The following is a 12,176-nucleotide window of genomic DNA, read 5'->3' as shown; positions in this document are numbered from 1 at the left end:
TGTCTTTCTGGGGCGAACGTCCTCTTCCTCTGCTGCACCGGCTTCTTCATCGGGCTAACATTCAGGTGATGTTCTATCACCTCTCGATCGATTCCGGGCATGTCTGACGCCGACCAGGCGAATACGTCAGCGTTGTTCCGTAGGAATGAGATGAGTTTTTCTCGCTGCGACCTTGGCATGGTAGCCCCAATCTGGAATTGCCGGGTGTCATCCCCTTCTTCAGCTTCAACTTGCACCAAATCTTCGGTCGGCTCCCCCCGTTGATAACTGGCATCATCACGTAGATCCTCTATCGGGAGCGTCTCACCCGCCTTTTCTTTTCCCCAGAGAGTAGTGTCGTAACATCTCCGGGATGTCTCTTGATCGCCCCGACACTCCCCGACGCCCTTCTTGGTGGGGAACTTCATTTTGAGATGGGGGGTGGAGACGATGGCCTTCAACAGGTTCAACCCGACCCTTCCTAGTATGGCATTATACACTGATGTAATGCTCACCACCAGGAATTTGATCATCACCGTCGCCTGGCGATCTCTGGTGCCCGCTCGAACCGGCAGCTCAATCGACCCCTCCACCTTCACCGGGGCACCAGAGAATCCCTGCAACGGGTGTTCGACCTTCTTTAATTTTCCTTCATCGAGGCCCATCTTCCGGAAAGCTTCAAGGAACAGGATATCAGCTGAGCTGCCGTTATCCACTAAGATCCTCTTCACTTTGCAATCTCCTATGGTCATAGTGATGACCAAGGCATCGTCATGTGGGGTCTGTACCCCTTCTAGATCATCATCTGAGAAGGAGATGACCGTCCCCGTCTTCGCCTTCTTGTTCGACCATTCTGCCACATGTACGCTCCTCGCGTAGGCCTTCGCCTTCCTGGCAGAGACCGAACTCTCCTGCGGCTGGGCCTCCACAGATAGTCGCTATAACTCTTGTTGGGCTCTTGTTCTCCTCTCGGGGCCGGCGCTCATCTTCCTCCGGTGTCTGGTTCCTCCGCTGTTCTTGATTTCCTCTGCGAGCGAGCCCCCTTCTCTCATAACGACCTCCGCCATCTCTCCGGCGGTTTTCCCTCCGGCCATTGCCTTCTGGAGCCAACTCTTTCTCCCGATCTACAAATCTGCCTAAGTATCCCCTTCTGATCATTCCTTCTATCTCCCCCTTGAGATGCCAACAGTCCTCGGTATCATGGCCGTGGTCTCTGTGGAAGTGGCAGTATCTGTCCACATTGCGTCTTTCGGGATGTCGCCCCATCTTTCCTGGCCACTTCATGGCCCTGGCATCTGGGGAATCTTTTATCTGCATTAACACCTTTGTTCGCCTTCGGTTCAGGGGTGCATACCTCTCAAACTTCCTCGGTGGGCTGGGGGCCCGACTGCGCTCGGACTTTCGTCTTTTTCCTTCTTCGACGGGTTTATTATCAACCCTTAAGGGCCTCTTCCTCGCCGCCTTCCTTTCGACTTCTTCATCTGCCTGGAGGGTCTCTTCCATCTGGATGTACTTATCACATCGCGCCCTCAGTTCGGTCAGGTCTCTAGGCGTATGCTTCGCCAGGGACCTCTTCAACTCCTTGTCCTTGACGCCACCTAGCAGGGCCGTGAATTCCTCCTTCGGGTCTAGGCCCCTGATTGTGATCTTTTCTTGTTGGAATCGCTTCATATAGTTCCGCAGCAATTCCCCTTCTTGCTGTTTAACGTTGGTTAGGTTCAACGTAGTCTTCTGGAGGGGCTGGCTACTAGAGAACCCCTTCACGAAGAAGTAACTCAGGTCGCTGAAGCTGTGGATCGACTTCGTCAGCAGTCGGTTGTACCACAGCCTCGCCGCCCCCCTGAACGTCAATGGGAGGGCCCGACACATAATATTTTCTGAGACGCGATGGAATTGCATGGCGACCTTAAAACCTTCCAAGTGATCGACGGGGTCCCCCGACCCGTCATAGGTGTCGTACTTGGGCAGGCGAAAACCGACCGGGAGCGGGTCCCTCATGACCTCGTCAGCTAAGGCCGTATCATTGGTGAGGTCGGGCTCGCGGTTCCCCGTCTGGTTTTCTGCCACCTTTCTGATCTCGTCCTTCAGGTCTAAGATCATCCTCTTTAATCCCGAGTCCTCGGACCTCTGTTTGTCTCCTTGGTGCTGATCCCCATGCGGGTCTCTGGCGGCGCGTCGCGTCCTACTTCGGGGCGCGGGACTCTCCCTTGCTCGGCTTCGAGGGTCACGACCGGCCCTCGTCGATCCCGTACTGCTTCGGTCTTCTTCTCGAGCCCTCTCAAACTGGACGTGGGGACCTGGGGGTGCTCCGCCGGTCCTATGGGAGACAACTTTGGAGACCTCCCTCATAGTCTCGGCCATCCGGTTATATTTGTCCTGGAGGTCTTCGAACTGCTGCCTCGTCACGTACTCCTGGGCCGCGGGAGGCTGATGGTCGCTGCCTTCACGTACTGAATATCCAGCCGAACGCTGGTATCTGACGGACACTTCCCGGTCGTCATGGCCCCTCTCTCGTCCAATCTCCGCCGAGGGAGGAAGCTCCCCTGAAGGTTCTTCCCCCATGTCTATGTTGGACGTCGCTCTCGTCCTTTTTCGGTTGTAGGTTCTCCCCACCATTACCGTCGTTCCCACATACGGCGCCAATCTGTTGCTGCCAAAAATACCCCGCTAGTCGAACCTACACAAACACAGACGACGGGGGCCCGGAGCTTTGTCCGGGGTTAGTCCTCCGACGCTCAAGTCAGGGTCGGCCGCACAGTTCAATAAGGGAGTAATGGTGAGGGTATCAGAACTTACCTTCCCCTTTCTTCCGTGCCTTCTTATATAGCTCTTCGGGTTTAGGGTTTTCCCCCTTCTTCCCTCTTAGAGTCCCACTCGAATACGTCCAACCCTCTGGGGGAATATCCCCCTCATGCAGACGACGTGATCCCGCGTGATTTTGCGAGCGTGCCTCGGTGATTGAGCGTGAGTGGTCTCTCGGAACCTTCGTCTGGCGGAGGACACGTGTCTCATAAGCGACACTTGTCATTGCCCCCACTGAGAGGTTATTTTGGCTATATCACTACCGCACAACTTAGACCATCCAGAATACACCTTTATGGTGATTCTATAGTAGATCCGCTTTCAAACACCTTGTTTGGAAACATGGCCTCGCAGATACCAATTTATTCAGAAACTAATAAGTAAAAAAGAAGGAACTAGATTTATCTAGATATAACAAAAAAGAAACTAATAAAAGTTGGTGCAACAAGAAATTGAAATAACACGCATACTTAAAATGATAGGAAAAAAAATGTTGGAACAAGAAGCAATTTAATTATCTCATAGCTAAACATGAATGGTGAAAGTTGAGGAAAAAGTGAGATACCACAAAGTGATCCTTTTAAATATATGGGGTCAACTATAAATAAAGAAGGCGACATAGAGGATGATATTTCATAGAGAATTAAAGTAAGATGGATATGTAGAGAGGTGCGTCCGGAGTGTTGTGTGATTGACGTGTTCCTTTAAAGCTTAAAGGAAAATTCTATAGGATTTCCGAATGACCAGCTATGACGTGTGGGGCGGAATGTTGGGTAGTTAAGAAGTATCATATAAATAAGCTATGTACAGTAGAGATGAGGATGTTGAGATGGATGTGCGCTAAAACTAGGAAGGATAAAGTAAAGAATGACCATATTAGAGCTGATTTGGAAGTTGCCCCGATTTATAATAAGCTCTGAGAAAGTCATTTGAGGTGGCATGGCCATATTCAATGGAGGCCTTGGGATGCATTAGTAAGGAGGAGTGATCTAATTCAAATTGAAGGAACTAAAAGAGCTACGGCAGGCATAAATGACCATAGGAGAAGTAGTGAGGAAAGACATGCATAGTTTAGGTCTTGTCCCAGGTGTGGCCTCGAATAGAGCTGATTTGAGGGCAAGGATCCATGTAGTCAACCACATTTAAGGGGGATTTTTCTAAGTTGTGTTCCTTTCCTTTTACTTTTACTATTCTTACTTTGTCTTTGCACAGATCCATGTAGCCGACCCCATCTAATTGAGATAAGGTTAAGTTGTTGTTGTAGACGTCTACAACAACAACAACTGAGCCTTTTCTCAACTAAATGGGGTCAGCTACATGGATCCATTAGAGGTTAAAATAATAATAAAAGTAAATAAAGAAAGGAAGATAACAATACCACCTCAGAAAAATCCCACCTAAATGAGGTCAGCTACATGTATCCTTGCCCTCCATACCTATTCGAGGTCATATTAGAGCCAAAACTTAAACTTTGCATGTCTTTTCCTCACTACTTCTCCTATGGTCATAAACATAAGGGTTTATGATATTTATTTTTTGTTCCCCCATGATTTTCCATTTCTATGAGAATGAGAATAACAGATTGAAAGCATTGCAAAAAAAAAGCGATACAAACAGGGAGAAAAATTGGGTTAAACTAAACTTGATTCCAGCACAGAATCAGCACCCTTTTTTTTTTCTCAACAGTTACAAAATCTCATCCAGTGTAAATGTATTGATTTTCTTTGCAAAATGAAAAGAGAATTATTTAAGAAATGAGAGGCATTAGCAGTGTTCATGAGACCAAGTTGAGGTTATGACATCAAATAACATCTAATGTTCAGAGGAGCCAGATCACAAAGAATGAGCCAGCCAACATCATCTTCAAATCAAAGAGTCAGTTGATAAGCCCCTAAAGATATGATATGCTGAAGCCCAGTCGACCACTGATCAAATCTAGAAAGCTGTATGTTGAGTGGAAGGTTTCCTTAAAGACTTGAGTTCCTTTCCTAAACGTTCCATGGTACTGGCCCCAATCAATCTCACCAAAAGAATTCTCATTAGCTTGTAACTAATAGTGATGCAGCATAAGGCCAGTGCAAACAGGCCCCTAAATGATCCAGATGGATTTGGTTATAACCAGCCCAAACCAAGGTTTTTGGCCATCTGCATTAGTGATGCTCAGGCCCATATTTGGGCCTATGTGTTGGTCATGTGTAAGCCCATGGCCAAGCCCAAGTTTCTGCCCAAGTAGCCTTCAAACAGCAGGTTTAAAAGAAGAGATTCTAACAGATTTAGCGGGCCCCATAGTGTCATTGCATGGGGGCTACTGCTGGTGGTTGTTTCCTTGCTTTGAGAGGACTCTTGGTGATGTAAGATCAAATCACAAGTGATCCAATCCCAGGTAGGATCTTTAGTACTATCAATAAATTTTAGATTCAAGAACAAGTAAGAAGAATAAAACAGAAAAATAAAGGAGGAACATAGGGGTAGGGGAATGGCTATCTCAGCCTTGGTCACTCCCCCTCAGCTATCCCAGCTAATGAACAGAGTCTACTTCAGGCAAATAATTTGCAAACATCAAGAGAAAATTTTATTCAATTAAATTCTTGTACAATGTTTTAGGCCTGTAGCCCCTTACAAACTTAGAAGACTCAAAACCGAATCAAACACTAAAAATGAAAGGTCTAACTCAATCCTTAACTAATTGGGAAACCTAAACTGATTAGAAAACTAAAATAACAAAGAAAAAATACCCAAATAAGGAAACCTACTTAGCTTAGGACTTGAGCTATTTGTCCACCAAATAAAAACATAATTGAACTCAATATGACTCCTAAAAGATACTTAAGACTCCAACATGGAGTTGGACCCAAACAAAACAACCAAAGCATATCAAGACTGGGAATCTTAACTAAACTTATGAAGTAAATCTCGTTTTTCCTACTTTCCACCCATATTTTAGGCCCACTAAAGTGGCCTATTACAAAGAATACATATGGGATCAAAGGCCCAACACCTACATAACTCAACCGAAAGCTTATTTCCAATAAACTAACCCTTTAAGTAACTTATCTGCATCACTTGGAAGATATTGTGAGCCCAAAGACAGATTGCATGGAGGAGAATAGGAGCTTCTGTTGAAATCTTTCAAGATCTTTATCTACTTACTATTTTTGTTACTTTTTATTTCTTTGTAATGACACTATTTAGTAAGGAGTTTCTATTTTCTTTACTTATTTTATTACTTTCTATTTCATTCTGGGAGAAGACCTTCTGTTATTTGGCAGCCTATGGCTTGCGCATGAGGGTTTATATTTTTTGTAATATTGTTTATGTATCATAAATAAAGAGAAGGGAGAACATCCCCACAATTTTGAGTGTTGAAAAAATATCTGAATGAAGCAGCAACTTGTGGTGAATCAAGGTGCAATCCTAGGTGGTGATTCCTAGGTTGGCTGGTGGTGAAGCCTCCCTTGGCCTTTGGTGGTGAAACCAGGTCAACCATTCTCTTCTTCTTGTCTTTGTCTCTTTCCTACCTTCCTCATCTCTGTCCATGAAAGGTTCAGCAAATTCATTGTCTCAGGCCCATAACAGGTAAATCAGTCTTTGTTTGATGCTTGATTAAATGAATCTTACCGTCCTTTAGTATCCTAACCTGTTCTGAAGAATGTCCGGCCCAACTAATTGTCTCTGATAGGTGTAGACAACAACAAATTTTAATCTTCAGTCTCTGATTCTGGAACATCTAACCATCAGATTAATCTGAGTTTTTAGCATGTTATTCCTTCCCCCTGTTATTGCCTTCAATCCCAATCTGGAACCCGACTGCAGGATTGATAGTCATTAAGAATATCCTTAGTGCTAATTCTGTTTTCCTATACTTTCAAGATTCAGTTTCTGGTTGTCACTCCCTATCCTCCCCCCCCCCCCCAACCATTGGATTAACCTGTAATTTTGAGCATTCAATCAGCATTACCTTCATTAGATGGGGATTTCAGTCCCATACATCAGTTTAATTTAGAGATATCAGTCATTCTACATTCTTTCCACATAATCTGTCTGTTTGGTTCACTGTGATTCTGTCTTGTGGGTTTGTGTTCTAATGTTTTTATTTTCCCTACACTAGAACGCCTCAAATAGTTTCAATAATTCACTCAGAATAACAATTACAATCTTCATGCATTTTCGGGTTCATGAAGGGGAGCATTTGTGGTTGTGGCCTCTTGTTCATTAATCAAAGAATTACAACTTCAGTAGTCAAATCTAAAGTGATTAACATGAAAACAAATGAATCTTTACAATTTCATTATCTGTATGTGTTTGTTGTAGTCAAGGATAAACACAATTTCCAACTATCATTTAAAATTGAAAACAATGGAACACACCTTCTTCCCAGCAGGCTGCTGCAATGAATGTGTAACATCTGCTACCTGTGAGGAAACAAATTCCATTAAATGGGCAGCTGCTTAACAACATGGTTTTTTTATTTGTGCAACAATGTGGCAATAACAGCAAAGGTACAATAAGACCTTTAATGTTACTAGAACACTAAAGAAAAGAAAGAAAAAAATAATTGTGGAAATGACCAGAAGATAAGAAGACATAAAATGATGGTTGAAATAAATTATTCACTTACAACAGGACAATTAGCTTCCCTCATCCACTCCAGGTTGCGCGGGTCGACAATCAAATCATCTACACATTAAAATTTAATATGGTCATCAAATCATGAAGACTAAAGCAACCAAAGGAGGGTGAACTCCATCTTTACCCATTGATCTGTTTACTAGGAAGCTCAAGTTACATCTCACTTTCCCTCACCCTCCCTCTCCCCCTCCCCCAGTAGATGAACAAGATGAAACTCAAATCATTAAAGGCCAAACTCAAACAGAGCAGTAGAAAATTCTTTCATGATCTGATGAATCAGATTGATCGATTCATTGTCCAACTCTGGTCAGCAGCCCTACTAACACTGATTTTGAAAACAGAGAGGAGCTACTTCAAGGACTACTTGTACTGGCAATGAACCATACATGAAGCAGGAGTTGTGACAATAGGCTCAAGTTTGAATAATCCACTAAAGCTTCTTCCATAATTCTTAAAGTTCAAGGCAAGGTCATAAAAACACACTTGGCCTAAAAGATAAGCAAGGCAACGAAGTTACAGAGGATGCTGGTGATAGAATTATGGCTGTTTCTCATTTCCAAGAACAGTTTAGAAATATGAAAATAGATTTCTCAGAGAAATCTTTGTATTTTATTGAGTAACAAGTGAAATGTAAATTGTACTTTGGTGAGGAACAATCAGATCATGAGATGAAGTCCACAGGAAATCAGCAATGCTATCTTTGCTATGAAGGATAATAAGGGCCTATGCCTAATGGCATTGCAGAAACTTTTTTTTTTTTTTTTTTGGTGGGGGTGGGGGTGGGGGTGGGGGGGAGGGGTGGGATAGGTAGCCTGGTTGGGATATATCATGGATGTGGGTAATCATTTTGTGAAAGGGACCAACAGTGCAAGATGTCTTCATTCCTTGCATGCTTTAAGGAGATACAGTGAGCCAACAACAATCCTATCATACTAAGGGCTATTTGGATGTTCAAAGTACAACGCTGGAGCAATTTTCATTCTGCCAACTTCATTGTTTGTGCATGTTAACTGCCTCAGTTAGCTCCTAACCTCAACAAATTGAAAGAAATTTCATCAAAGGTACCTTTTTGAAAACAACTTCTAGTGTTGTCTTTGCCAATAAACTGTTGCATCTCAAAGCCTCCAAGAGATGGACTTTGGAGATGTCACGAATTTGTACATCTGTTGGTCTGTTACTTTTACTAGGTAATTTATTAGAGTAAAAGCTTCTTTTTATGAAGAAAGAAAGAGTATATTATATTAGAAACTTAGAACCTACACTTCAACAAATTTCAGAAGCCTACGGTAAATGCAGGACTTACTATAGCCAAACATCGTTCCTCGCTCACAAACCATGACATTCTGGTTCCCAGCCAATCTAACTTTTTCAGCAGAATTTGCCATCACCTGACAAATACCCACAGTTATTAATTAACCCAATACTTGGGGGAAAAAAAATGTATATCCAAGTTGAGCAAAATGATGAGCTCTAGCATAACATGAGTCAAGTCCAAAGGGGCCTGAAAAAAAAAAAAAAAACAGTTTTTTGTTGCTTATGTTCGTTCCACATAAAAATTGCAATCAGGTGTTTCAAGGGGAGGAGAATACAACACACTACAGCCTCCTTAAACATGTTATCATCTCCAGTTCAAGATCTGAATCAAGCACATGAATCATTATCTCATCTCCAGAAATGAAAACGCAAATCACTTTTACCAATCACTCAGAAAAATTACTGCTAGAATACCCAAAATAGTGTTAATGAAGATAAATTTGTTTTCTGTTCAATCATTGTGCAATGTCCAGGGAGTTATAACAAAGGTTTATCCCCAGCTGCAATAGTCATGGAACAACCTGCTCCACCTAGTTCAACGTGGTTTCTGCATTTTGAAATTAACAGAAGCCCAACCAAAGCATTATGAAGTACTTCTCCTGTAATTTCATACATTAGGAACAGCTGATATTCTACTCAAAATAATTGCGACGGCAAGTGGCCAAGGATTAGAGAAAAACAAATACAACAACTTTACATATTTCTAGTTACTGAAAAATAAAGAGCAACATAGTTGATCTGGACGCTTACTGAAGGAGCACAAAATTGACCTTTCTTGATATTGATAATCTTTCCGGTCTTGGCAGCTGCAACTAGGAGATCTGTCTGTAATAAATTATAAGAGATGTATAAGGGAAAACGAAGAGAAAAACTGACAAGTATTAGAACCTACATGAATCATTAAATCTATTGATAAAATTTGATCAGGAAGATGTCAAAAAATTTTGATAGTAACCTGACGGCATAGGAAAGCAGGGATCTGAATAATATCTGCAACTCTGCCAACAGGTTCACACTGCATGCAAAGGAAGATGCATAACAGAAATGAAACATTTCATTTATTTATTTATTTATTATTACTATTATTTGTGTTTGGAGTTTAAAATAAATCAAATTAGACAATGAATACTGAAAAGATGTCAGACAGAAATGAAAGATCAAGTGGTAGCACCCAGAATGATAAATGTGTCTTCACCTTTAATATGCCCCTAAAGAACCACTTCAACATGAAACATTTGGGTGGATACAAGGAATAGAGCAGAATATACCTGGCTAGCCTCATGAACATCAGTCACTATTGGGATATCATATGCCATTTTGGCCTTTTCAAGGATCTGCATTCAAAAAGGAGTAACAAGAACAGCTAAGAAAGCAAAGAACAAGATTATTTCTTGTACAATGTTAATAAGTTAAAACTATTAAATTGCAGACATAAATTTGAAGAATATTTGATGAAGTTAAAACAGTTACATAGTTGTAGAATTAATTGGAGTATTATTTTCAGATATGACCATGATTGTATTAAATGACATTCATATTTTCAACAACACAAAATACAAAGTATGAAAAAAAAATTCTACCTTCAAGCCTTCATCCATACCAGGACCACGAAATGACTTGGATGAAGTACGGTTTGCTTTGTCAAAGCTTGACTTGAACACCAGCTGCAGGCCGATTCTGAATAAACAGATATAAATCATGATAAGAAGTAACTGTGTCTTTACAGCCACATTTTTCACCAAAACTAAGGCACAATTTGGAAGAGATGAAACTCACTTGGAGGTAATATTCTTTATATTTTTGGCCATTCGTAGAATGTGCTCCTCAGATTCAATCACATTGGGGCCAGCTAGTAAGAAAAATGGATTTGCTTCCTATTTGTTGTCAACACAAAATACAACATATCTATCAGTATTGCATGTCACAATCAGCAAAATTGCACTCTACAGAGTTAGCACTCTAATTGATATCTTGACACTAACTTAAACCATAATCGCGCAACATAGCTTTAGCCTTTAAAATATCATGCAATAGAGAGTGTACGGAAGTTTTTTCAATTTCTGTTTCATCAAATGCATGAATTAGTTAATTTCTTGACATTAACTCCAAACCATAATCACACAACCATTCCTGGGATTAGAAAGAATTTACAATAGTAAATATAGATCAGTTTTCCCATTAATTTTTCACTCCATGTATAAACTAGTTAACATAATGCTCAAGCCACATTCTTAAGAGAGTGAAAAGAATTTTTCTCAAAGACAAAAACGACAAAACAATGTGGTTCATATACGGTAACTGTGCCAATAGCATGCAAATAATTTGTAAAAAGTAAAGAAAAAAGGAAATCTAATAGTAGCATTAAACCTTCAGTTGGTTAAATAGCACTGTGGAGGAATCCATATCTTGATTTCAGCCACTAGATGGGAGTCAAATAAGGCTGCAAACAGAGAGTTGAAAAACACTGTTCAGATCCATGACGAACGAAACAACAATTTATTCAGATCCATGAAGAATAAAACAACAATTACTCATAAAAATTCGAATAAAACAACAATAAGACGGTAATGTGTCAGTGCTTCATAGAAAACATGAAGTTGCTTAAGCTTAAAACAGAGTTGAACCGAAAATTCTAATAGTGAATCAGTTACAACCATTCAAGTGGCTTTAAAAATTAAAGATGCAACCAGGATACATTCAAGAAAAATATAAAATCATATACAAAATTGATCGAAATGCAGCTAATCTAGTGAACTGAAGAACCTGCAAAGGTACCATATTCGTCCAAGAGGGAAACAACTAATTTCTTAGAAGGATGAAGTCATACATTATCTCTTTAAAGCTGGAAACAAAATATCATACCTTGTCCTATGGATCAATAATGAAACTTCGAGAGAACGGTGCACGTTAGTGCAAAAAAAATAAAATATAAATGTTCATCCACGTACTATCCTCCAAGACCTGCAGATTGAGATGCAGATTAACAAGCCTACTAATTTGGAAGAACTTTATGTAGAATCAAATTCAGTTTTCTGGATCTCGATTTTGAATGAATTTAATCATATTTGAAACTGAAAAAATACCTACTTGTAGAACTCTAGTACGAGAATGGCAATGAGCTCCAAACGACGCAGAAGAGATAGTTAGAGTGACAGTGGAAGGAACACGAATTATTTAAACGAACGCCAAAAAGGAGTTCGGCCCTAGCTTCACGTTTTAGAACAATTGGCAATGGAGGTACCAAATAGGAGGAACAGCTTCTATACCATATAGTTTAATTTAGGGTAATTTACAATGCCATCCCTAGAAAATGCCATTATTATAAGAACACCTTTCCTTTCACTAGATTAGACTCCGACTTCGTCAGTCTCTGTTATAGAATATATTAAGAATGCTTCCAGCAGCAGTTCTTTTTTTTTTTATAAATACCATTTTACCCTTCAAAATATTGA

At 40.9% G+C, this 12,176-nt stretch overlaps 1 protein-coding gene across 7 annotated transcripts in view; it reads right to left on the bottom strand.

Moving 5' to 3' along the window:
• The window catches only part of LOC122058169 (2-dehydro-3-deoxyphosphooctonate aldolase), a 29,873-nt gene extending 17,904 nt beyond the window's left edge, over positions 1-11,969 (bottom strand). For 6 of the 7 annotated variants that reach the window (XM_042620700.1, XM_042620699.1, XM_042620701.1 and 3 more), the window contains exons 1-11: positions 11,808-11,969; positions 11,587-11,685; positions 11,092-11,164; positions 10,501-10,598; positions 10,305-10,401; positions 9,993-10,058; positions 9,680-9,739; positions 9,475-9,549; positions 8,714-8,798; positions 7,400-7,458; positions 7,149-7,193 (exon numbers count right to left, since the gene is read on the bottom strand). In XM_042620700.1, the coding sequence (XP_042476634.1) occupies positions 7,149-7,193; positions 7,400-7,458; positions 8,714-8,798; positions 9,475-9,549; positions 9,680-9,739; positions 9,993-10,058; positions 10,305-10,401; positions 10,501-10,598; positions 11,092-11,127 (621 nt within the window). In that variant the 5' untranslated portion in view covers positions 11,128-11,164; positions 11,587-11,685; positions 11,808-11,969. The remainder of the gene's footprint in view (positions 1-7,148; positions 7,194-7,399; positions 7,459-8,713; positions 8,799-9,474; positions 9,550-9,679; positions 9,740-9,992; positions 10,059-10,304; positions 10,402-10,500; positions 10,599-11,091; positions 11,165-11,586; positions 11,686-11,807) is intronic. The other variant, XM_042620696.1, reaches the window with a different exon arrangement.
• Between the last annotated feature and the right edge of the window lie 207 nt (positions 11,970-12,176).

This window comes from Macadamia integrifolia, chromosome 12 (genome assembly GCF_013358625.1).
Source record: "Macadamia integrifolia cultivar HAES 741 chromosome 12, SCU_Mint_v3, whole genome shotgun sequence".
Taxonomy (NCBI): Eukaryota; Viridiplantae; Streptophyta; class Magnoliopsida; order Proteales; family Proteaceae; genus Macadamia; species Macadamia integrifolia.
Note: the sequence above shows the minus strand (reverse complement) of the source record. Positions and strands in the feature narration are given on the sequence as shown.